Here is a 25,539-nt window from a genome sequence, read left to right on the forward strand (position 1 = left end):
ATTTGAAAAAATCAGAACAGAACGCTTACCATTTTAGCACCAGCAACCATGGCTACGATGATATGAGAACGTAAACGCAAATTCAAATGAGATCAAAACCGTTAAAACGATCTATGTCGATAAATGCTTACTTATTGCAGGTCAGAACACGAATAATTCGAATAGTGCACTGTAAATTTATAGATGTATTGTTCAAATTAGATAAACACTGAATATCACAAAACTCAACCGTTCAACTGTCGACTTATGCCGGTCTCAAGTCATACAATGAGCTAAGGGGCAAGTGCAGTCGGCAGCGTCTTTCCCCCCACTTTTCTCCTTTAAAGCAGTGCATCGTTGTTCTTCTCTTTTCGAATCATAGGTAGAATTTGTAAGAGAAAGGGAGAAGAACGAAAATGATCACGTGAGGAAGCCGGTGCGCGTAGCCATAGCCAATCAGCGTTTAGTTAAAATACCGGGTGTACAAAAGGAATTAACTTTTCAATAACGGTTCATATTCATATATGGAGTTGACATAAATTTTTAAAAAATTATAAAATACTATAAAATAATTACTTAAATATCTATGTAATATGTAATTTATAAATTTAATATTTTAGTTTATTTCTTTCCATATAATAATTATAATATAATAATTATAAAATAATTATAATTTATAATTAATATATATAAAACTATATTAGAATATTACTCTATATACTTTATTATTATCTATTATCTATTATCTATATGTTATATACTCTGTTCTTCCTTTGATTACATTTTTTTATTTTTGTGTAATTACTGAAAATTAAATTTATTAAAATTTCGTATTCAAATCGTATTCAAATATTTATTCATTTATAAATTTTATTATTTTTGTATATATACTCTATATATACTCTATATAACTATATTACATGTAATATACATTAAATAATTTAACTAATTTTAACTTTTAAGAATAATTTTTTATTCCTATAAATTACACAAAATTATACAAAATTATATTTGTTATTGTGTATTTTTAACACAAAATAAAATTTAAAATAAAATTAATAAATATAATAATTTAATTTGTTTAAATAATTTGTTGCATTTCATAAAATATATATACATACCGTTTTCGGCATATTGGCACTTTTGTTTTTTTCGTGTCAAACAACGAAAATGTAATCAATCTGTAACATAAATTAATTGTAATTATATAATAAAATATATATTAATAGTAAATTCTAAAATATTAGACCAATAGCAAAAAAAAATAAAATTGAAAAAGCTAAAAAAAAATGTTTCAAAATATTATAAACTATAAATACTATATTTGAGAAAATGTCAAATATTTTTATATATTTTTTAAATACTGCTTTTAAAATTTATTTTTATTTTTTTTATAAAATGAATATTATTTTCAATAATATTTTTACAATATTTTTTATAAAACTTTTTACATAAAATATATATTTAACTAGTTGCAAATAGTAATTAATGGCAACTATTGATAATAATGAAAAATAATAAAATCATTACTAAAAATTAAATTTTCACAACTGATTAATTAGAATTTACTGCAAAATTCTTGTCAACAAAAAAAAGTAGCACATTCACAGAACTGCATACAAGTCTCCATATTGGAAGAAGAGACAGGTTACAATGTAAATCCGCGTGACCGACATCCGCTCGCAGCAAGGAGTGCCTGCGCACTGTGTCTAGCATTCCCCTTTTATCTAGGACTACTACGTTCGTTGAACTATTGATATCTCCTAACTTTTTGTTAATACCGGTAAAAAAGCTCTGCACGATGTATATGTCCAACTTTTCACGAAACATAGAGATAGAAAGTATCTATTAATAAAGTTTCCATTTCCGACTACTGCGTTCGAAGTCCAAAATACTCATCACAAAATCTCTGTTTATGTGAATGGCTAAAGCAGCTTTTGCGAATACTGCATAAATTTAATATTTTTAACTTTAAGCATAATTTTACAAAAAATAATAATTGAATGAATATTATCAAATTTAAAATATTTATATGAAAAAAAAATTTTTTTTAAATATATAAAAATCTTATATATTATATATTAAAAATATTCACATAAAGTAATGAATACAAAATGTTGTGATAAAAAATCATTTTCAAGGTTGCTCATTAACGCGAAATATATACAATTTTAGTAATATATATAGTAATTTATAGTAATATATATAGTAAATAGTAATTTACACAAAGGTTATATACCTTTATTTCATAAACATTAAATACATTTGTCATAGTTTACGTAAAATCAAAATAATTTTATATGTACTAACATAACATACAAATCAAATTTTAAATAAGATCCCAAAATATTAATTAATAAATAAAAAAATAATTATAGGAAAAAAATTTTTACATACTTATATATTGTGTAAAGTAATGTAGCTAATTGCTGAGGTTAGCTAGAAATGCGTAGGATTTCAACAGAAACGTAAGCTTCTGTATTCTATCGTCTCATTTTACTTTAAAGGAAAAAATGATTGCTAAACAATATATAAGATTATTTTATATTGAAACTATAATAGTTTTTTATTAACTATAATAGTTTATTTATATATCGATAATTGCAACATTAAATTATTTGAATATTTTATTCTATAATGAATAATTATTTATCTACATTTACAGAATCTTTATTTTCATGACGTGTTTACTGCATAGTCCTTCATACGAAAAAAAGGGATATGGTATGTCACCTTCAATAAATAAAATTATAAGGCAAATATGTTTGCGAAACTATTATATAAATATAATACGTAAAATTGAAATGTCAGTCATGAATGAGAAATGTATTCATATTAGAAATTATTCAAGGCTATTATCAGATAACTTATAATTTAAAGAAATAACCTATATATATAGTTAGTAAGCAAAAAAAATTTTTCAAAAAAAATGAAAAGCAAATATATTTATTGTTATAAAAATATTAATATTGAGATATATGATATTTTAAAGATAATTAAAAAACAATCTATTCTAAAATTTATATAAAATGTGTAACTACTTAATATACTGAATTAGAATTCAGTATATAAAACTTACATTATTGTGATTATGAGATATAAATTCTATGATACATGTGCCACACATTCACAGTAGGCCAGTGGCACTTGCACTTGCACTATGCCCGTTAAAGAAAATGACAGGAAATTGTACGATCCACACCCAAAAATCTCGTCACGTTCGGACAATACTGACACCTCACTGATAATATGGCTGCCGCCTGCCCACCCGCTCGCTTAATTTTCTTAAAAAGGAGGGATAAATCACGAACTATGTATAAGATAGATGAAGTCGACTATAAAATAATAATTCAATACTAAATACAATCAAAGAATATATAATATTTTTTTCTTAAATTTTTTAATAATTTTATATTTAATATTTGTATTTTTATTTTTATTAAATTATTTATTTTTAATTTTTAATTTTTAATTTTAATATATTATAACTTTTTCAATTTCTAAATTTTTTTAAAATTTACTAGATCATAAAAAGAGTATTATATATATTCTTCATATTTAAAATTAAATTACAATATTTTATAAATATAAAATTTATCATGTACGTATAAAATTTTATAATTTATTATTTGCTTTTATTTTAATATTTATAAAAAATGATTTATATAAAAATGATTAATGTTAAATTATGTGCATTTATATTTGTAAAGCAAAAAATATAAAATTACTATATAATTGTTGTTTTTACATATAATATATAAACATTTTTTTGTATTTTTATTAATCCAAAAGTATTATTATTCATACTTTATTATCTCTTTTATATATCAAATAAATATTTTTATATAAATTGTATTATTATTTCATAAATTGCTCTATTTTAATATTGTATGTAAAATTTTGTATTCTTAAAATTGTAATCTTATGATAATGAATGTTCGTAAAAATGAAAATTTTTTTTACATTTACAAATAAATTATAGTACATTCTAAGTTTCTAGTATTTATATTTAAGTGTTGAAACACTGTATTCACAAGAAATGTAAGTAAATGGTAAAATTATGATAGTAAAATTGTAATAGTGATATATCATTTTACTATAATACTAAAATAAATTCTTATCGACTTACAAGTGAAATTTGCTGCATTTCACTTTCTTGTTCATTCCTTCATTTTTAATTTGTTATTTTTTAAATCCATTAAATACCATCATAATCTAAACTATTTAATATCAAATATCTTTCATTTCTCTTAACCTAATTTGATAAAATTCTGCTTATGACAAGAAAAACAGGTACAATAAAGTTTAATGTAATATTGATTTTAACTTAATATATATTTGCACAATCATCTTTAATGCAAATTAAATTTTTTCAGATTTCAGTTAGAGACGATAAATTGAAATATTTATCTCTAAATTGAATTTTATATATAATTTAATTTTATTCATCTTTTTACTCTAAAAAACAAAATTTTACATGATGATAATGACATATCTTTTTTAAAGAATTATAATAATATCAAAATAATGTTTTTATTATAAATATTGTGTATTTAAAGTTTTAAATAAGAAAAAAATAAGAGAATTTAAAAGAGAATGTGTTATTTTTAGGATGTACCACATGTTTTTCATAAATAGCATATCCCATCCACACTTCTGATGCTTTCAGTATGAGAGAAATAGAAAAATATGGTTAGTTACTAATACCTGCTTTTTCCCAAATATTATCATAAACATTAATTATTACTTTTTTATTATTTGCAATATAATATTACAAAAAGTATGTATATATAAGCATGCATATCATTTATTTTGAATCTATCAAATTCAGTTTCATTTTTTTTTTAAATTTCTATATTTCTATATTTCATATTATGTATGAATAAAATAAAATAAACTAGCATGTAAACAATGTAAATAATATAATTTTTGTTACATATAAAAAATAATTGATTTAATTATAATATAATTCATTTGGTTTTGATTTAATTATTATACATAATATTGAAATTTTTATTATACATAATAATAAAATTTTTATTAATTATGTGATATAAAAAAATTAGTTTAAAAAGATATTAAAACTATTGAAAACAATTGAAAAAATTATCTTTTGAATATAAAAAGAATATAAAAAGAATACATAAATAATGAATTATTTTATTATTTACATTGATTATAATATATATAAAAAATACAAATATTAAGTAAAAGAGATATCTATTTTATATTATTATTTGTGTAGGCAAACTGGAATAAAAAGCGACGTTTGGCTAGCGAGCCTGTTATAGCAGTGGAATATCCTTTACATAAAAAAAAAGATATGTTTTGTTGGGGTAGTACTATACATGGGGAATTGGGTTTGGGTGGTATAGAAGATGAAAATATTTTGATTCCCCGTGAACTTGATTTTAAAAAAGCTGCAGAAATACAGCAAAGTAAACTTACTTATAGAATCATACATTTATATATAAATATATATATATATATACATTTTATTTTATTATTTATATTTTTAAATAATTTTTCTTTATAGTTGCATGTGGTGAAAATTATACAGTAGTTATTACTCAAATTGGTGAAATATATTCATGTGGGAATAATGACTATGGACAACTTGGTCATGAAAAAGGAAGAAAAAGATTACGTAAGTAAAAAATATAATAAATCAAATTAAATTTATATTAAATTATATTAATTCTATATTTAGAATTAATACCTGGATTGGATGCATTTGTATTCAAAAAAGCAGCTTGTGGAGCATATCATACTTTAGCAATAAATGAATGGGGACAATTATTCAGTTGGGGATCTAATACAGAAGGCCAACTAGGTAATGTTATTTGTAAATATTAAAAAATTATTCATAGATATTGTATTTAAAAGTTCTTATTTATTATTTTTTTATATTTATATTTTATAACTTTATTATAGGTTTAAATTCCAAAAATTTTATGGAATCTTCACCACGTATGGTAAAAACCTTAGGAACAAGTGTAGTAGTACAAATAGCTTGTGGAATGAAACATGCATTTGCATTAACAAATAATGGAGAATTATATAGTTGGGGTTCTAACAGTGAAGGACAACTTGGTTTAGGTACTGATACTAAATATGAAATAAAGCCCAAATTTATCAGTGCCTTTATTGGAATTCCTATTGCTTTTATTGCCTGTGGAGGATATCATAGCATAGCTATATCAAAATCAGGTATTATAAAGATATGAAATACATAAAAAGTCATTTTTATAATAATGAAAATAATTAAATTTTACTATAGGAGCTGTATTTGGATGGGGAAAAAATACATTTGGTCAATTAGGACTAAATGACACACAAGATAGAAATTTACCATGTCAGTTACAAACATTACAAAATGCAAAAATATGTTATGCAGCTTGTGGAGAAGAATTTTCTGTATTTTTAACAGTAGTAAGTATTTTCAATTGTTGAAAAAATAATTTTATCAATAATATCATTTAAAATTTAAATTAGGATGGTGGAGTATTTACATGTGGTGCTGGAATGTATGGTCAATTAGGACATGGAAGCAATAGTAATGAAATTTTACCTCGTCAAGTGATGGAACTTATGGGTAGCACAGTTACACAAGTATGTTATACAAAAAAATAATTTTAATATATCTTGTATTTATTAATATAATATGTTTATATTATTAAATATTTAATTTTAAGATTTCATGTGGTAAAAGACATACTTTGGCATTGGTACCATCAAGAGGTAGGGTTTATGCATGGGGTTTAGGTGGTGCAGGACAATTAGGTAATCATTCTACTCGAAGCGTAACAACTCCACAAGTAGTACATGGTCCATGGATTGCACCAAATGGTTCAACAATAATGGATATTAATAAGCAATTCAATTCTCGTACAATTGGTTATATTGTTAAACATATTTTCACTGGTGGAGATCATTGTTTTGCCACAGTAATTTCACAAAATGTAAATATTTTCTTACGACTAGAAATAATAAAATACCTATGAATGTAATTTATTAATGATAATAGTGTGTATATATATATAAAATAATTATATTCAGGATATTGTAAAACCAGATGACTGTAGAATTCTAGAAAGCACTTCTCAAATTCTTACAATAACTGAAGATCAACTAATGGCATGTCAACGAGTTCCACCAAATTCATCTATTGATCATGAACTTATGACGTGAGTAGAAAAGTTAGTACTTAAAGCTATTTTAGATGTGTAGAATTCATTTAATTTTTTTTAAATTTCTTTTTTCAATTGATAATAAAAAATTATGATTTTGCTTTTTTTTTATATACAAATAGTAATATAAATCATAAATTTTATGAATTAATATACTTATAGATATTTAGAAACTGTATTTAAAAGTTTGTCCTGTGTAACTGGATCATTCTTACTTAAAAATGATGCTCATTATGGATGTTCAAGTAAGCATCATGGGGTGGATCTTGATCAAGCTAGTAGATTATTTGGAATTATTAGAGAGTTGGATAACAAGACAATTCAAGAATTGGTATATAAGAAATATAGATTTTATGAAATATTATTATGTTTAAAATTACAACAAATTTATTATTCTTTTCTCAGATATTTACTTGCATAATAGACAGTTTGATTCCTTCCTTTGTTAATTTATCATCTAAAATAATTTGTACGGAATCTTTAAGAATCTATTTAATATTACCTTTATATCATGGTTTTGTAAATCCTCTTAATTGTAATTCATTGCATAAGCCATTCTGCAAAGCTGTTTTAGCATTAAAGCCAGAGATTCTTAAAACTGTTACAAGTTGGTGGCTTAAGACACCACCCCATTATTTTGAGAGATTAGTTAGAGTTCATAAATCAGTTGTTTTACATTATGTAAAACAGTTTAAATCAAATAAGGTAATATTCAAGAGTGATTATTTAGTTATTTATTTTATCATTATAAAAATAAATAATTAATACATCTTAACAATTGTTATATAGGCTGTATCATGGGATGTGACATTGCAAGTTATCTTAGATTCTTTACATTTATTAAATAAATTGAATAATGAAGGCGATGAAGGCAATAAAGTACCTTATTCTACATTTCATTTACCAGAATTAATAGAACTTATAGATATAAGAACTGATTATATAAAATGGATTTCAGAAAAAGAATCTTTTTCTGTACGTTGCATATAATACTTTCTTAATTTTCTTAATTTTTTATTATAATATTTTCTTATTAAACTTTTGATGCAATCCTCTAAAAATTCTTTTAATCAAACATTTATAACTTATTTATATAATTACAATCTTTTTTCAGTGCCAAAAAGTATTCTGTAATTATCCTTTTCTTCTTGATGCAAATGCTAAAATTATACTTCTTGAAACGGATCAAGCTATTCAGGTAAAATAGAAGTTTATATTAAATAAAATTTATATGTTTTTTATATTAAACTTATTTATCTATATTAGATGCAATCAGCAATGAATGAGGCAGCAACCCTAGCTGTAATGAATCAAATGTTTTTTGATCCATTTTCTATACCACATCATAATCAGTTTGTAATATTGAATGTTTCGCGGGAAAATATTGTTGCTGATACTTTGCGAGAATTGTCACAATATAATTCTAGTGACTTAAAAAAGCCTCTTCGAGTGAGTATTAGTACATAATTTTATTCTAAATATTTTATTTGTAAGACGCAACTCATAAAGTTACTTTATAAAGGTAAAATTTCATGGTGAAGAAGCAGAAGATGCAGGTGGAGTTAAAAAAGAATTCTTTATGTTATTACTAAGGGAAATTTTAGATCCTAAATATGGCATGTTTAAACAATATGAAGAAACTAGAATTATATGGTTTAGTGAAGATTCACTTGAAGATGAAAATATGTATTTTTTAATTGGAATCCTTTGTGGACTAGTTATCTATAATTTTATTATTATTGATTTGCCATTTCCATTAGCTTTATATAAGAAATTGTTACATGAACCAGTTGGTTTAATTGATATGAAAGATATGTCACCAGTACTTGCCAAGTAAATTATATTTATATAAATCATAAATATCTCTATATATCTCTATATTTTATACTTTATTATATCTTTCTTTCTTAATTTAAAATAAATTTATAAAATGAATTTTGACAAAATATATATAATATAATATTTTTAATAATTATTCAATAAAATTAATATTATTTTAGAAGTATGCAAAATATATTAGATTATGAAGAAGCAGATTTTGAAGAAGTTTTTGGTTTACATTTTGAAATAGTTAGAGAAGTATTTGGTGAAAAGAAAATATATGAACTCATACCTGATGGTAGTAAAGTTCCTGTTACATGGAAAAATAAGTATGCCTATTTTTTAGTTCTTTGTTTTATGTTCTTATTTTAAATTTTATATTTTAATCAAATTATTTTTGTTTACAGAAAACAATTTGTTGATTTGTATGTAGATTATACATTAAATAAATCTGTAGATCTTCATTTTGAAGCATTTTATAAAGGTTTTCATAAAGTTTGCGGTGGTCGTGTATTGGAATTATTTCATAGTTATGAACTTATGGCTGTAGTAGTAGGAAATGAAGATTATGATTGGGAAGAGTTAGAAAAGAATGCAACATATAAAGAAGGATATACAAAAGATAATCCTACTATTGTATTATTTTGGCAAGTATTTCGTGAACTTCCATTGGAAGAAAAGAAAAAGTTCTTACTATTTTTAACAGGAAGTGATAGAATACCTATACAAGGCATGAAAGCAATCAAAGTAAGTCGTTTCGTATGTTTCATTTCATATTATTTAATGTAGTATTATAATATTTTTTATTTTAGATTACAATACAACCAATGAATGATGAACGTTTATTACCTGTTGCTCATACATGTTTTAATTTACTTGATCTTCCTCGATATCAAACTCGAGAAAGATTACGATATAAATTATTACAAGCAATTCAACAAACTCATGGCTTTTCATTAGTATAAACTTACTATTGTAATCATGCCATATATAACTTTAACTCAGGCTTAAATTGAAATTTTATTTATATTGAAAAATTATAAATCATTCTATATCTTTTTTTAGAGGCTATATATCTGAATGGTTAAATGGAAAAATTTATATTATTGTTATTCTATTTTTCTACAATTTATTTAATCTAAATCTAATTAATAATATTTTGTAATCATGATTGTACAAGGAATAGATATATATTTCAAAATGTAAACAACTGGTTCAAAAAATAACATGCAAATGTTATATTATGTTATTTAAATATTATTCAAATAGGATTTACTAAATTTTTAATTTTATAATTTTATTAATGCTTTATTTTAAATAAAATAGTATTTAAAATTATTATATTATATTTAGATTTCAAAAAAGAGATGAACTCAGGGAAAATTATTAGTAAATATGTAAAAAATATTTGTTAATAGTTTAATTTTTAAAAATTAAAAATACAATTAAATTATTTTAATTGTACTAATTATTTGATAAAAAAACTTGCACGACAGTGTTAAAAAGTTATTCTACTGTACATGACAAAAACTTATTTAAATTATAAAAAAATGAAAATTATTATTAAAATTTATTTAAATAATTTATTGCTTTATTTTAGAATAAACATAATAAATAAATAGAAATATGATTTATTCTAAAACTGGATGTCATTCTATAAATTGTATAAAACAATTTATACATTGTTAGTAAATAAACACATTTCACAAAGCAAAACCAATATACCAACAACAACAAATTGTGAAATAAAAAAATTTTATCTTATATTCATGTTATATCTTGAAATAAATTTTATTAAAAAAAGAAAAATTATATTTAATAATGTTATTTGTAAATATCTTTTATTTATACACATCGATATATTACATTATTAAAAAGTTTCGTTAATCGTTTAATAGACACATGGTCAATTTCTTTTTAAATATTTTCGATATTAATGATTTATTCATTAATATTTTTCGTATTTTATTCGATTTTTATTCTAACATTAATTTCGTTAATCGTCGAGAAATCTGAATTAATTGACATTTTTTATCAATGACAATATTCTATAGAAATATGTATTTCACTTAATTGATATATATGATTATTCTATGGAAAATAACAGTGTTCTGCTGAAAGCATTAATTTTTATTTATATTTAAAAGAGAAAGACGGAAAAAATATGATAAATATTTTTAAAATATGTACTATTATTATTTTCAGTTATTGTTAAAATATGAGAGTACAAGTCATGGCAATAAAAAGCCAGTATTCCATCAGTCTCAATATATACAAAGTGTATTGAAATTCGAAATTTTGACAGAATATGTTTTAAGAACCTTTTGTATATCTCGCAAAAATTCTATTATTTTAAACTAAGAACTGGAAGAGCAAAACACATATAAGTTATACGTGTACAGTTCTAAGTCTTATATATAAAAAAATAAATCGAAACATATATATTAACCAAACATTGAATTATTATTATTTTTATATTTATATTTATATTTTTGGTTCTTTTTTTCAATGCACAAATTTCGAAATTCAATGAGAATGATCCTGAGTGATTTTTTTTCGTTTAAAATTTAAAAGAATTTCTGCAGCATTCGAATAAGAAACAAAATATGCGTCATGGTTCTCGCAAAAGTTGTAAAAAATCGAGCTCAGGACAAAATTACGAGAAAAGTAAATAATTTTTTAATAAATTTGCTAATGATGATAAGAAGGAGTAAAATATTGAGTGCCTGGTGGAGCTCGATAACCTGGATATGTATTATTCAAAGCATGTTGAGCGAAAAATCCGGAATAGTCCTTCTGCACCCTACGAGGCCTAAAAGCAGGACCTTTTGCCAATTCCATTCTAGCTCTGTTTTCAGCTTCTGCTTGAGCTTTAACCGATGGTGGCGGCCACTTCAGATCTCCTCTCATATTTCCACTTATTGGAGCCTTAGTTGCAGCAGGTTGGGCTTGATAAACTGGTGCTGGTGCCTAAAATAATATTAAATTATTTATAAATGTATATTATTATAAATATATATTGTTTTAATTTTTAAAATTATACATTTTAAATTATTTTTTTCATTTCAAACATATATATATAAAATATAAATAATTGATAAAAAAAATGACTTTAATTATTAATATAATATAATATAATATATATAATATTTAATATAATTAATATAATATAATCAATAAAGAATAAGTATTAAAATATATGATTATTTTCTAAATCATCCTTTGAATTTTTTATAATTTCATTATACTTTTAAAAAAATTAATTCATATTACTAATTTTTAAAATCAAGATTAATATCCTATTAAATTTCAATAACTCGAATAAATAATATTAATAACAAAATATACTTATCAAATGTTTTTCTTGCATACAATTAATAATAAAAAAGAATTTTTAATCTAAAAGATATTTTTTATAAAATCATTCTTTTGTTCTCTTTTATCAAAAAAATTAGAAATACATATAATATTCGTATAATATTATACCTGTGAGATTGGAGGCTCCGGGCGAAGTATGATTGTGGATGGTGGTGCTTCAAATATCGTAGGAGCTTGATTTTGTATCGATCGTAGAGAAGTATAATCTTGAGAGTGTTGCTGTAATTAGTAATGCGATCAGATTAATCCTATAAATTATATATAATTATAATAACAAATCATAACAGATCAACGTATTAAATATCTGAAAGAGGTACATTTTGAAATTAACAGCCGTTGACTACACGTTTGTTTCCAGAGTAGAGGAAAAAGGTATTAATAAGTTCCTTATCGCGCATATCTTCTTTGAAGCCACCTGTTGAATTTATCAATTGCACATAGATGTCGACTTTTTAAAATTAAGATCAATTTGAAGTTTGATCTTATATCTATAAATTTTGTAACATTCATTTTTTTTCTTATATTTATAGTTTATAAATTTTTTTAGCATATCACTTTTAATTTATATAATTGATTTTTATGTAACCTCATTTTTAAATGATGATATCATTTATGAAATATATTATTATATTTATAAAAAACGAAATTTAATAAAAGAAAATTTTATATCATATTTTGTTCTTTCATATTTGTTTCAATTATTATTATACAATACATATCGATATATATATATCGATATATATAAGTTTGACATAAGTCGACATCTATGTTTCGATTACTTACTTGAAATTGCTGATTTTGTTGTTGCTGTTGATTGTACCAATTTGGTTGAATCGATTGTTGCGAGATCGGTGAAGTTGCCGGTGGTGTAACCGGATGCCAACCCTTTGGCGTTGATTGAAAATATGACGGTTGTCGCAGTGTTCCACCAGGACTAACCGGAGATGGAGAGGATGGTATGGCACTCCGAGTCGAGGAACGAGCTATCGTTGAGGGCGGCTGAGGTGATGAACCTGATGAAGGACTGCTCTGGTACGAGGCGAGATCACCGATTCCACGGGTCTTTCGAAGGAAGAATAAAAGGGAAAAACAAAGGCTTTTGTAGGTATTTCTGTGTCGAATGGTGATTACTTTTTGATCATCCTTTTGAATTATTTTGTACGAAATATTTGAAAATTTTTCATTGGAAGAATTTATTATTTCGGGATATCTGCCTCGACAACCACAGTGGTGTAGTCAACCGCGTCGTGAAGTGTGCATTTACAATACGTATTAATGTTTTACGTACGAATCAGCAACGTGCACGAAATCCTAGAACGAGACTGTATCATGCTTCTCAAATATTTGTATATAGTTGCATGATATAAGATCATGGTTGATTTAAAATAATATCTAAATAAAAAATGTATCTGAGAAATGCTATGCGATAACTGTAGAATATTATTTTTATAAAAAAATAAAAAATAATAAATAAATTGTTAAATGTTCCTATTTTCCATTCTCTTGTTTATACACTTAATTTTCATCATTTATCTTTAAAAATAATTATAAAATTGTGAATAAATTCTACTAAATTTTATGTTTGTTTTATATTATTGTATTAGAAAATATATTTTATCAATAATTTATTTAATAAATCGTACATTAGATAAAATAAATAAATTTTATTTTCATTAGTATCTACCATGTTCTGTTTCTGTTAGTCTTTACATCTTAGATATTAACTTTTTCAATATTTTATAACTAAGTATTATAATAACTATTCTTCATATTATTATTTTCAGTTTTATTTAAATTTTAATTTTATATAGCAATAAAAATGTCGTATATAAAGAATTTAAATAATTAAATTATTTAATTTAATACTATCAGATTTTATTAAATATTTTTAAATATTTAAAATAATTAGAATATATATTTCATTACTTCAAAGATATTATGGTATCCTTTTCAATCCAATTCAAATCCGAGTTATATGTATTTATAATATTATTTATTGTTTAAAATTTACATTTCTATAGATAAATTTTAAATTTTTTGAAATCAGTGATTTTACAGTATCGTTCTAGGTTTATCTGATTACGATTTCACAGCAAGCACGGAAGGAAATATGTACATACATATATTTATTAAGAAAAAAGAAAGAAAAAAAGGGAACATTTGCATAACAAATATATGAATAAACAACAAGATAAAAAAAAAAAAATAAGACAAATATCACATGTAATTCGGACAAAAATGCAGAAATCTAATCGCATTCGTTACAATAAACATCGACAAAGAGTTGAATTGAAATCGCGTTTAAAAATGATTTAAGAATATAATTTATATTATAAATAATATATGGAATCATTCTATTTAGTATCATTAAGCGTATGTATATTTCATTACGATTTTTAAAAATTTTTAAAACTTACCTTCGCTTGTATAGGTCCTTGTTCTACGAAATCGAAATCTTGATCTTCTGGAGGTGGTGGCCAAGCTACGCGCTTAAGACCTGAAAATAATTCAAATAATTTTTATTCAAATAATCGTTATTATAATACTCAAATTGAAAAATTCATTAAATTAATATATATACATATATATATACATTGTGAATTTTATATTAGTTACAAAAATGTGCACAAGAAAGCAGTATATTTACATTCATATATGATTTATTTTTATCTAATATTTTTACGGATGTGTCTATTATACAATAATATGTCAATCTTAAAAGTAAATTGAATAATTTATTATATTATATTTTATAATAAATTCTTGTTAACTAAATCGATAATAAATTCGATATAAATTCTCATCAACTTTTCTCAACTACTTTTCATCGTATCTCATATTTATATCGTCGCACTTGGCTAGAAACGTTGGATCGAATTTCATTCCTCGTGTTTGATAAAAAGAACCGTGGAAAAGAGTAGTTATTGCGTCAATAAAACGAATTATTATTCTACACTGCAATGTAATACCGGCCAAGTTTATATTTGCGCGATTATTACCGAAGAATTTTCACAATTTCGTCTCGACCTTGCAATATTCTTAGGATCGTTGGTTTTTGGAACCTTGAATATTAAATATCAAGAACACGAATATAAAAATATATTTTAAAAAATAAAAATTAATTTGTTATTAATGAACCTCTTATATATTTAAATAATTTAAGATTTCAATGGATGATTAACACGTTAAAAGATCCTTCATTTTGATTGTATACATTTCAATAATACAACATTGATAGATTATAAAATTTTAAAATATTTTGGATAACACATTATATTAAATATCTTAAATATATTATTTATTTCAATACGATGAAGCAATTTTAATTGAAATTCTATTAAAAAACTAATTGTAAATTTTAATAAAAAGTTTGTCCATTTAATAATTTTCAATTTTATAATTATTGTGTATAATTTTATAAAATTCAAAAATATAATTTATTTTTATATAAATATAATTTTAATAAAAACAGATTATATTTTAAATGTATATAATATCTATGTATTGTATCACACTTGAATTAATATTAAGTTATTATATTAATTTCTAGGAACTTTAATCTAAAAGTTTTGTGTATTTTCATAAAACAAATACATATAAAGACTTATATGCATATAAAGTTTTAATACAAACTTTATAAAATAAACTTTTGTTAATAAAAAAATATCAATTCTTTTTATATTATTTCTATTTCAAAATAATCTGAAGTATAATTACTTGTAATATGTTAAAAAAAATTGTAAAAATGCAATTTCTCGCGCACTCAATGAACATTGCACAAATCACAGTTTATAATATGCTAAATTCCTGACACAATAAAACCACAAAAATTGCATCACTCATACGAAATCATGATTTATAAATCATATACACACGCCGAACATTACATATTAAACTTTCACTGGCAACTAGCAATTGGAACGAATATTCTCCACAAAACGTACCGTTATTCTACAAGAATTACACGTTTTTCTACAAGAAATTTACTTAGTCAAATACAGAGAAGAAAGACAAGAAGAAGGAAACGACATTGCCAAAACGAATACTCGCCAACAACTGATGCTATCCCGAAGTCACCTATACTTTTCATTATCGCAGATCATTCTAACCACCGATTTTGGTGAATTTTTGGTAACTGGCCAATACCTGGGGATTAGTATAAAGAAGTGAAGTGATGTTATAAATTTAACAAGTATCAGTTTTAAAGAATGACACTTCGTTTAACTATTTAACTATATTTAAAGAATGATATCTTATTTTCTATTAAATTATAATATATCATAATCATAATCATATCATATGTTGTTATCCAAATATATTAATCAAGATCTTTTGTTGTATTGGTATCAAGTATTTTAACATTTTAAATATCAAAGATTTAAATAATAAGAAAATAATGATAGTTTAACTTTAAGTTTACGTTAAAATATTTAATTTTTCTATTAAATTTAAAAATTTTATTTTAAAAGAATGAAAAAAAATATATCTTTATTTTAATATATTTAAATGCAAAAATTAATATTTATGGTTTAGAAATCACATGTATATTGATTGGCTAGCACATTTTGTAGAGATTATTAAACGTTATTAAAAGAAAGAAAAGGAATTTAACTTTTCTTAATCATGAAAATAATTATGATAATTAAATGAAATCCTTTTTGCTATTAAAAGAGCAAAAAGAACCATCATTCAAAATTAATAAGAATGATCATATTCTTATTTATTATTAAATTTGGATCAACGCGATATGACACTATGATCAAATTATCAAGCAGGGATAGAAAGCAAAATCTAAGAAAGGATCTCTCAAAGCTTTTCGTGCAAGTGATATTGTTAGTGTTCACCTCTCCGTAGATACGTTAAACTGGCTTGACTGAAAGTGATATTAGTCTCCCTGGCTCATGATTAACAGCTTGCAGCATAAGATTCGCTTCTTGTTAGTCTTCTTCATTTAGGTTAATGTGCGACTTCGTGCTTCAGTGGCTGAAATCTTTTGATTAATTTTCTTTTATACAATGCATACGTCGTCTTTTCGTAACAGTTAAAATTTAAAATCGTTTCTTGCGAATAAATCATGTTATTTTTAAATAACGAGAAAAATTCATTAAAAAGTCTAATTTGTCTAAGTGTCTTTCACTAAATGTATCTTTCACTAAAATGATACAAGTTAATAAAATATTTAAGTTTTTACTTCGATCTGGTTAAAGAAATATTTTCTTATGTCTTAATTTTGACTTCTCGCCAAATGAAACGACAGAAAAACACTTGTATCTTAATCTCAATACAGTGATGCAATTAATTTTGAAAAGTTAAATGGATAATTTAGAGAATCATTGAATTAATATCAAATTAATTAGATTTTTAAAAAATATTTAAAAATTGTGGAATTTATTTATTGTACATATATAGCTATAAATTTTTCATTATTTTTAAAGAATTTGAAATCACTTGTTAAGATAAATATAAAATAATTACATTCTCTTTCGTTACGAAAATTCATTGTACTGAATAATAGACGTTTCTCTTATATAACATCATTTACAGGTTTATTATTTTACATTTGCTTATTTATTTATTAAGATAGATATTACATATTACAAGAACTCATAGCAAGAAACGATTTATCTGAAAGAAATTGAACGATTTTTATTTATTTACCAGCTTGACCAGCTCGTTGCCTAGCCTCTTCCTCTTCGAGCATTCGTAGAACCGCGCTATTTTGTAAGTTTGCTGGTTTTGCGAGCTGATTGAAATCAATTCTGAAAAATCCACAAAAACATAAATTATTATAAATAATAACATGAATGATTATTATTAATATTAAAGTTTTTATAATTATACTTTCCATTTGATTATATTATATTCTAACAATATAATTTCTATTATAAAAATAAAATTCTTTCTATTCTATATATTTCTTTTTTTTTTATTATAAAATTTATTTATAATTATTTCTTTTAGCAGAATAACAGTTTATTTTTTAATAAAAAGATAATAAAAATTCAAAACTTTTAAAATCTTATGCAGTTCAAAATTTTAATATTTATATGTATTATGTAGATATTATAAAAATAAATGTATATTTCGTAATGATCTTACTAATAATATTAGAAACAAAAATTGAATCAATTTGTTATTTGTTATATTAAAAGCATTTTTTTTAACAATTTTTCAATCTATTCAATCAATCATTCTTTTGTTTAAACAAAATTACATATTTTCTGTAAGAAAAATATTACGAAATCAAGAAATTTATCGAAAGAGCAAAACAAATAAGTAATTCGCTAATATATTACAAATTCATATCAAAATAAGATTAATACCAACTATAACACAAACTTTTTTCTGGTAACTATAAAATGATAAATGAAAATTATACTAATTGACTAGTAACACTTTGTAGAGATGCGATTATAAAGAATAAAATGTAGGAGGATCACCTGGTCTGGGCGAGCATCTTCGTTACGAGGGAAGGGCGCACGATACCGAAGGGAAGTCGTACAACTGACACGCGAAAACCGGTGGTGAACGGTACACCCCGAGGCCACCAAACGCAAAACTAAGTCAAGTACGACAGTGTTCGTGGATTTTGCGCAACAGCTATAGGCTCTGAGAGGGGTTTATTTCTAACTCGTGTGATTCGGACCTCTGAAAATAACGATTCGCGCGCCAATGACGACGAGAAGGCTGATTCATCGACCTGCAACCGGTCAGCATCCACACGTTGACGGAGAATCGATATGAATCCATCGAACGGTACATGTAGACCAGGTGCAGCCTCTATTTTCATTGATGCAAAGTGGTCGCAGATATCAATCACTTCTCTCAATGCGTTTTGATTCTTAAACTCATTATATAATAGATTCTTAAACTCATTATAAAATTTATATAATAGATATCACTGGACAAAAAGTTTTCAAATAATAATTTGAAAATAATTATATATACTTCGTGGAATATTTATATTATTTCAAAAATAGATTAATTTTTAAAAAAATAATTTTAAAATTATGTAGTTTAAAAATATTTCTTAAAAAATTTCAAAATTCAAATTTTTATTTAATTTATACGTACATATAATATATATATTTACGTACGTAAAAATATTAATTGAAGAAATTGTATTAGATTTTGATAGAGAGAGAGAGAGAGAGAGAGAGAGAGAGAGAGAGAGAGAGAGAGAAAAAGAGAAGGTAATGTTCAAGAAAAGAAAATAAAAATTATAAAAATAAAAAATTAAAAGAATTAGATACAAATTCTAATATAAATTTTTTTAATAATATATGTACTTAAACGATTTTTGCGAAAAAAAAATTATTTTTATTATTCAAAAAATTTCTTTTTATCATTATAAAATTGTTTTAGTACAATTTTTTTAAAACAAAATTAAAAAATTTTTTAAGAAATGAAAAAAAAACTCAATAAATTAAATAAAATGTATTTATGAAAATAAAATTTACGTTAATATTTAATATTGCAATGCTTAGTTAAATATAATTATATGTCATAAATAATTATAATTTATATTAAAACATAAATATATAATTAAATATTAATGCATGAAAAAAATATAATAATATTAAAAATATATGAAAAAAGTATATATATCTATTTGTTTTTTGAAAATTTTATTTATATTTAAATTATATACTTAAACTAAAATTAGACGTAAATTACTTCTTGCTATATGTAATAAACAAAAAATAATTTTAAAAATTACATTGCATATCAAATTTCCGCATAAAAATTAACTATAGATAAAATTATAGATAATATAAGTCATTAAGTTTATTAATTTTTAAAAAGCGAAAATCGACTTACCCAACTGCGCCATTAGATAAAACTTGAGTTTGTCTGTCCAAGGCTTCCTGTATTGCTTGAGGTGAATACAAATTGATAGGAGAGTTGAATTGTTTATTCACGAACATTGTCCTTTGTGCGGACATATTTGCGCTTTTGTATAATTAATATCTAATTCTGAAAAATAACAAGTAATAAATAATATAAAAAATTTTATGTATAAAAATTATTTTTTTATCATTAATATTATCATTAATATCGTGAAAATATTGAATTTTTATTATATAATTTTTAAATGCAAAATATGATAAGAAACGATAAAATATGTCAGAAGGAATTTTCTTATCATAACAACCAAGTTATTCACAATACGTTAAGACATCATTTATAATAAAATAAAAATTTTAAATTATATAATATTCTTCGATTCATGCTATAATTTTTTTTATATACGTTTATTATAACCATTTTATTTTATATTTTATATATAACTAGTTAAAAAAGAAAATTCATTTTTTTAAATAATAGATAATAAATAACTTGTATTCTGACTTGTATTGTGATAAAATGTGCAAATGACCTTCGTAGCAATGTATTAGTAAAAACAGAAATAATTAACATTTATTGTACGTATAATTATGTTAAATAACAAAATTGTTATTCAAATGATATATACGTATACGTATAAAACGATATATTATGAATATATTGCGATATGCTTCGATAAATGAGGTCAAATTAAGGAGAAACAAATAAGGCATAAAGTATAATTATCATTTGGCAAACTAACACAAGATTTGAACTAAATCATTCTATTAAACAAGCTTTAATTTAACATTTATGGCTACTAATTTAGAAAATTTTATGAATCTCTTATGTGCCAACTTTTGTGTCGTAATTTTGACAGTAATTAACTAGGCAGTAATTTCCAATCTGAGTCGCGAAAAGAATCACATATTTTAATTGATAATTTTAACCTTTATATCAATAATTAAAATTTTCAACATTATTCAATTCTTGATTTTAATAATTTTTTGTAATAAAATCCTAAACTTAAAATATAAATCAAGATATTTATAAAGGTTTGCAAATAACAATGATATAACTAAATATTTGAATATTATTGTTAATTCAAAGATAGTTTGTTTTTCAATCAAAAAATATTATATTTTTAAAATGTTTCTTGATTTATATCATATTCACAAATAATTTAGATTTGACTATTTGCAAATAATTTAAATATTGCAAAGTGAATCATAAATAATTTTAAATATTACAAAATAGAGTTGCAAATAGTTTCAATATTACAAAAGATATTTAATATTGCTCGACAAAATATTGGGAAACGCTGAACTACAGTTATTCTTGATTGGACGATACATTACTGCGGATTGGCACGTGAATAATTATAAGAAGAGGATCGAACGTGCGATCTTGTAACATAAATACTATTAGCCAACGATGATTCATCGTCGAACTGATCGCATATTGTAACGAAATAAAGTACAAACGCAAAAAGTGGGTCACGAATCATCGTCACGATGTTTCGGGATCGTTCGTTGAATGTTTGGATATTTGATATCCAAACCGATGATGGTTGTACGAAAATTCGTGCCAAGAAATGTATTCAGGAGCGTAACATGAAAATAGGTCCAAATCATGAAATGGAAAAGCAGTAATGAGACATTTTCGCATACATTAACTTTTAACTCTTGTCGCATTATATTTGCTTCGTAATTTTGTAATTTATAAGATATATTTTGAATTTATTGGCAAGTATGATTTTTAAAAATTGAAAAACGTTTTATTTATGTTATTTAACTGGCATGTAAAAAAAACTGAAAGAACAAAATATAAAAATTTTAAATATTAATTTCAAATGCATTGTTATTGATATTTGTTTAATGATAAAAAGTTTATTTTTGAAACGAATAATCTTTTATAATTTCATATTTAAAATAGAAACTTTTTAAATTCCTTAGAAATTAATTTAAAGTAATAATAAATAAATCGTATATTTTATTTTAATTTAGTTGAAATATGAAATTATATTATAATATTGATCATAATTCAGAAATTCTAAAGATATAATAGATATATTTTCTTCATAAAAAATTATGAGAACATTTATAATTATAATAAATATTTTGTTACTATAATATTTTTAATTTTTTCGACAATATTATTATTCAAAAATATTTTCATTTTGAAATAGATATTATTTGAATAGATTTTATAATAGTAAAATAAAATAGTAAAACAATGATCTATATATAGTAATAAGATCTCTAATGATTCAAATATAAATGAAATGAAAATTACATTGATCTTCTATAAATAATGATTCATTCACAATTATTCATTAATATTTTTTTATTTAATTGGTAATAATATGTATAAGAAATTTGAAGCTTATTAATAAATAATAAAATAAATTTCAAGACTTATAGATTCATTCAATAATTAAAAACAAAAAAAAATTTTAAATAATTAAAATTAAAAATTGTTTATTATGTTTATTATGAATAAAAATCATATATGTATTATTATAAAATAAAATAAAATAAATTGTGATTTAAAACTTGTATATTATTAAACTTGTTTATTAACATTCGAAGACATTTTAAATTCTTTAAATCAAAAATAAAAAGTATATCTTATATTCCTACTTTAATATACACATAATAATTGAAATACAACTGAAAAATCAATAATGAGTAAAGCAAATATATATAATATAGAATAAAAACAATTTTAAAGCTTTTTATATTGCAAAATAATAAAAAATTTTTTATATTTATAATCAAAGAATTATTTTTATTTAAAAAAAATTATGTCTGTTTTAAAAACGTTTTTAATATCTTTTATTGAAAAAAAGCAATTTTTGAACACAAAAAGAAAGAAAAGAAAAAAAATAATCTAAATCATTTTTTAAAACGAAAATATTTAAAATTATGTCTATAATTATACAATTATAAATTAATTAATAAAATTAATATAAAAATTTAAATAGTAAATAAACTGTTTCTATTTAAATAAAACTACTTCGTACTAGTTAAACTGTCAGTCTGGAACTCGGTTACGCCGTCATTAATGGCCGGAAACTCGAACGAAAACAGCGAAGAATTGAAAAACGAAGATGTACACGGGCAAAACGCACGTTTATCTTATGAAAGTTTCGGATTCTCTCTGACGCGTCACTGCTGGGCAGCCACCGGTAGTCTACCGAAGTTATTTTTGCTACGAAATTCCTCCGAATATATCTACATCGTCCGCAAAATCTCTACATCTCCCTCTTTTCACTTCGTGACCCGAAGCACCTAATGATACTTCTGGATCGTATTAGATTACAGTGGAATTGCGGATTCGACAATATATCGAGAAACTAGCCAAACCTTTCAAAAAATTTAGACGACAATTAATTTCAGAAACCTATTTTTGAAATATACAATCTATACAATTCCATTTTTTTTTATATAAATATATCTATTTAAGCTTTTTAATATTTGAATAATATTTACTATATTATATTACAAATTGCCATTAAAAATCAAGATTTGTAAAATGAAATATCGTATCAAAAACTTATCTATATTAAAATTTCGATTGTATCTGAAAATTTACGATCATATTTTTTAGTTTACATTGATATTTCTTTAATTATAAATATGTATTTACATAGTAATGTCTCTGACAACGCGACAAGAAATGTTCAAAATTGACTGAAACTTTGTCCTTGTTTGCTAAATAAATAACATATATATTTATACTACGAAATAGATACACATTATCTATTTTAACATGTATTACAATGTCATATTCGTAATAATCTCTAATTATGCTATATATAATGATTTTTTATGACTATTTTTTTTAAATCATAAATAGTATTTTATAAAACTCAAAAAAAAATGAGATTGAATAACATTAAGATTTTTATTTTAAAAAAAAGTTATGATATTTATTCTGTTTTAGTAAATAAAAATAATATAGATAAAATTGCATTTTTGACAACTGTACTTACATATTGTATAATTTAATATCGATAAATAAAAATTAAAACGTTATTCGAATCGATCGTTTGTCACAAATAATATTATTCATATCATGGTCGATAATCGTTTAAAACGAGTTACCAACGACCGCTTTAAAAATCAATTGTATCGTATCGCAACTGGATATACAATCGTTGATATATTCAGTCGATTCCGTAATCGTTTGTTACCGACAGTTTCTTTTTATAATAAATATAAAATTCAATCATTCTTAAACAAATAAAGCACAAATAAAACATAAAGCGAAAGCAAATAATTTGACGTTTTAAATTTTTATGTAATATAGAAAAAAAACCGAACGTATAGATAAATTAATGGAATAGGCGGAGCATATTTCTTATCATATGTTTCACGCAAATATTTAAATATTCTTCGAATTATATGATAAATTATTTCTCGGATAAAATAAACGGAAATCATTTGACATTTATTTATATAAAAATCATGAAAAGTTATTATGAAAAAAGTAAAAAAAAATGTGACTGAATATATATTTATTTTTTTAATGAAATGAATATGATATATAATATAATATTAAATATGTAAAATATATACACTTAAATAATTTTCTATTTTCACAAATCACATTGTTTAATTTACATGAATTATGCGAATATAAAATCTTTGTTCATCGTTAATATTATCAAAAATTTTTATTAATAACACGATTCATATATTATTTTGTACTATGAAATCTCATCGCAAATATATTTTAAGAAACATAATCGAAATATATTGTTAAATAAATTTTAAATCGTAATTAAATCATGTGTATCTATATTTTTTGTTATAAATATGTATTATAGCAAAAACTTGTATTATTTTTCTCTTACACATTTTTTTTTCAGTTAATTTCGTTTCGCAGTATTGTTATATAAATGAATCATCCCCTAAAACACTTGATGAAATTTCTGGATTTACAAAACGAAAATACGAAGCATGAGGATCACAATGACGAGCACCTACCTTCGCGTTAAAACGCAAGGCACGCGGGTTCCTCAGTGGCGAAACACACTGGACGGAAAAGCGAAAGCACAAGAGAAGTAATGGGAATCACCCCCTCTCTATCGGAAGAATCGTCGAATCACTCTCCTTTCCTCTTCTAACTTGTTAGTTATTTTCGACCCTTATTTTCTACCAATCTTTATATCTGACAATGCTTTTGGCAAACGTAGGAAATTGTTTTGCGTTTCCTGAAATTCTCTCTTTTTAAATTGTTGACAACTTTCCAACAAACTTTGTTGTTTACCATCACAGATGCGATGGATACCGTTTTCTTTTGAAATTACCTAGCATGCACTTATACCTGATGATAA

General features: G+C 23.2%; 3 protein-coding genes across 20 annotated transcripts in view; 1 reads left to right on the forward strand and 2 right to left on the reverse strand.

The window, feature by feature from the left end:
* LOC108004242 (moesin/ezrin/radixin homolog 1) overlaps positions 1-3,267 on the reverse strand; it is a 30,458-nt gene extending 27,191 nt beyond the window's left edge. For 2 of the 7 annotated variants that reach the window (XM_062077027.1, XM_062077024.1), the window contains exons 1-2: positions 3,059-3,267; positions 1,101-1,160 (exon numbers count right to left, since the gene is read on the reverse strand). In XM_062077027.1, the coding sequence (XP_061933011.1) occupies positions 1,101-1,112 (12 nt within the window). In that variant the 5' untranslated portion in view covers positions 1,113-1,160; positions 3,059-3,267. Of the gene's footprint in view, positions 1-29; positions 456-1,100; positions 1,161-1,509; positions 1,816-3,058 lie in introns of those variants that run through there. The other 5 variants (XM_062077028.1, XM_062077029.1, XM_062077026.1 and 2 more) reach the window with 5 other exon arrangements.
* A 593-nt stretch (positions 3,268-3,860) lies between these two features.
* LOC107993177 (probable E3 ubiquitin-protein ligase HERC4) lies at positions 3,861-10,799 on the forward strand. 6 transcript variants are annotated; one of them, XM_062077037.1, is made up of 19 exons: positions 4,021-4,272; positions 4,591-4,671; positions 5,225-5,417; positions 5,516-5,626; positions 5,690-5,812; positions 5,914-6,189; positions 6,260-6,411; positions 6,475-6,591; positions 6,675-6,941; positions 7,039-7,166; positions 7,332-7,500; positions 7,575-7,874; positions 7,959-8,144; positions 8,284-8,367; positions 8,436-8,618; positions 8,692-9,002; positions 9,170-9,319; positions 9,398-9,737; positions 9,803-10,799. In XM_062077037.1, exons 2-19 carry the CDS (start codon positions 4,669-4,671, stop codon positions 9,953-9,955), a joined length of 3,246 nt encoding a protein of 1,081 aa, XP_061933021.1. In that variant the 5' UTR covers positions 4,021-4,272; positions 4,591-4,668; the 3' UTR covers positions 9,956-10,799. The 6 variants fall into 6 exon arrangements, with proteins under 6 accessions (XP_016904945.1, XP_061933021.1, XP_061933020.1 ...); XM_062077036.1 differs by having other exon boundaries at positions 4,027-4,272; positions 4,356-4,671; XM_062077038.1 differs by having other exon boundaries at positions 4,047-4,272; positions 4,356-4,759.
* Positions 10,800-10,814: 15 nt separating this feature from the next.
* Positions 10,815-25,346, reverse strand: LOC107993178 (uncharacterized). Of its 7 annotated transcripts, none has more exons than XM_017049459.3 (7): positions 25,190-25,346; positions 20,190-20,345; positions 18,027-18,127; positions 14,786-14,865; positions 13,152-13,430; positions 12,477-12,587; positions 10,815-11,960 (listed from the first exon to the last, which is right to left on the reverse strand). In XM_017049459.3, exons 2-7 carry the CDS (start codon positions 20,312-20,314, stop codon positions 11,682-11,684), a joined length of 975 nt encoding a protein of 324 aa, XP_016904948.1. In that variant the 5' UTR covers positions 20,315-20,345; positions 25,190-25,346; the 3' UTR covers positions 10,815-11,681. The 7 variants fall into 7 exon arrangements, with proteins under 7 accessions (XP_016904948.1, XP_061933025.1, XP_061933026.1 ...); XM_062077041.1 differs by having other exon boundaries at positions 25,057-25,234; XM_062077042.1 differs by lacking the exon at positions 25,190-25,346 and adding an exon at positions 24,193-24,477.
* Between the last annotated feature and the right edge of the window lie 193 nt (positions 25,347-25,539).

This window comes from Apis cerana, linkage group LG7, assembly GCF_029169275.1.
Source record: "Apis cerana isolate GH-2021 linkage group LG7, AcerK_1.0, whole genome shotgun sequence".
In the NCBI taxonomy this organism is placed as follows: Eukaryota; Metazoa; Arthropoda; class Insecta; order Hymenoptera; family Apidae; genus Apis; species Apis cerana.

Coding starts and splice junctions, on each gene's coding strand:
- LOC107993177 (XM_062077037.1), top strand. Junction 5,813..5,913: donor TAATACAGAAGGCCAACTAG/GTAATGTTATTT, acceptor ACTTTATTATAG/GTTTAAATTCCAAAAATTTT. Junction 6,592..6,674: donor TGGGTAGCACAGTTACACAA/GTATGTTATACA, acceptor TTTAATTTTAAG/ATTTCATGTGGTAAAAGACA.
- LOC107993178 (XM_017049459.3), bottom strand. CDS start 20,314: ATGTCCGCACAAAGGACAATGTTCGTGAATAAACAATTCAACTCTCCT. Junction 18,128..20,189: donor TTATCTAATGGCGCAGTTGG/GTAAGTCGATTT, acceptor TGGATTTTTCAG/AATTGATTTCAATCAGCTCG. Junction 14,866..18,026: donor GCAACGAGCTGGTCAAGCTG/GTAAATAAATAA, acceptor AATTATTTTCAG/GTCTTAAGCGCGTAGCTTGG.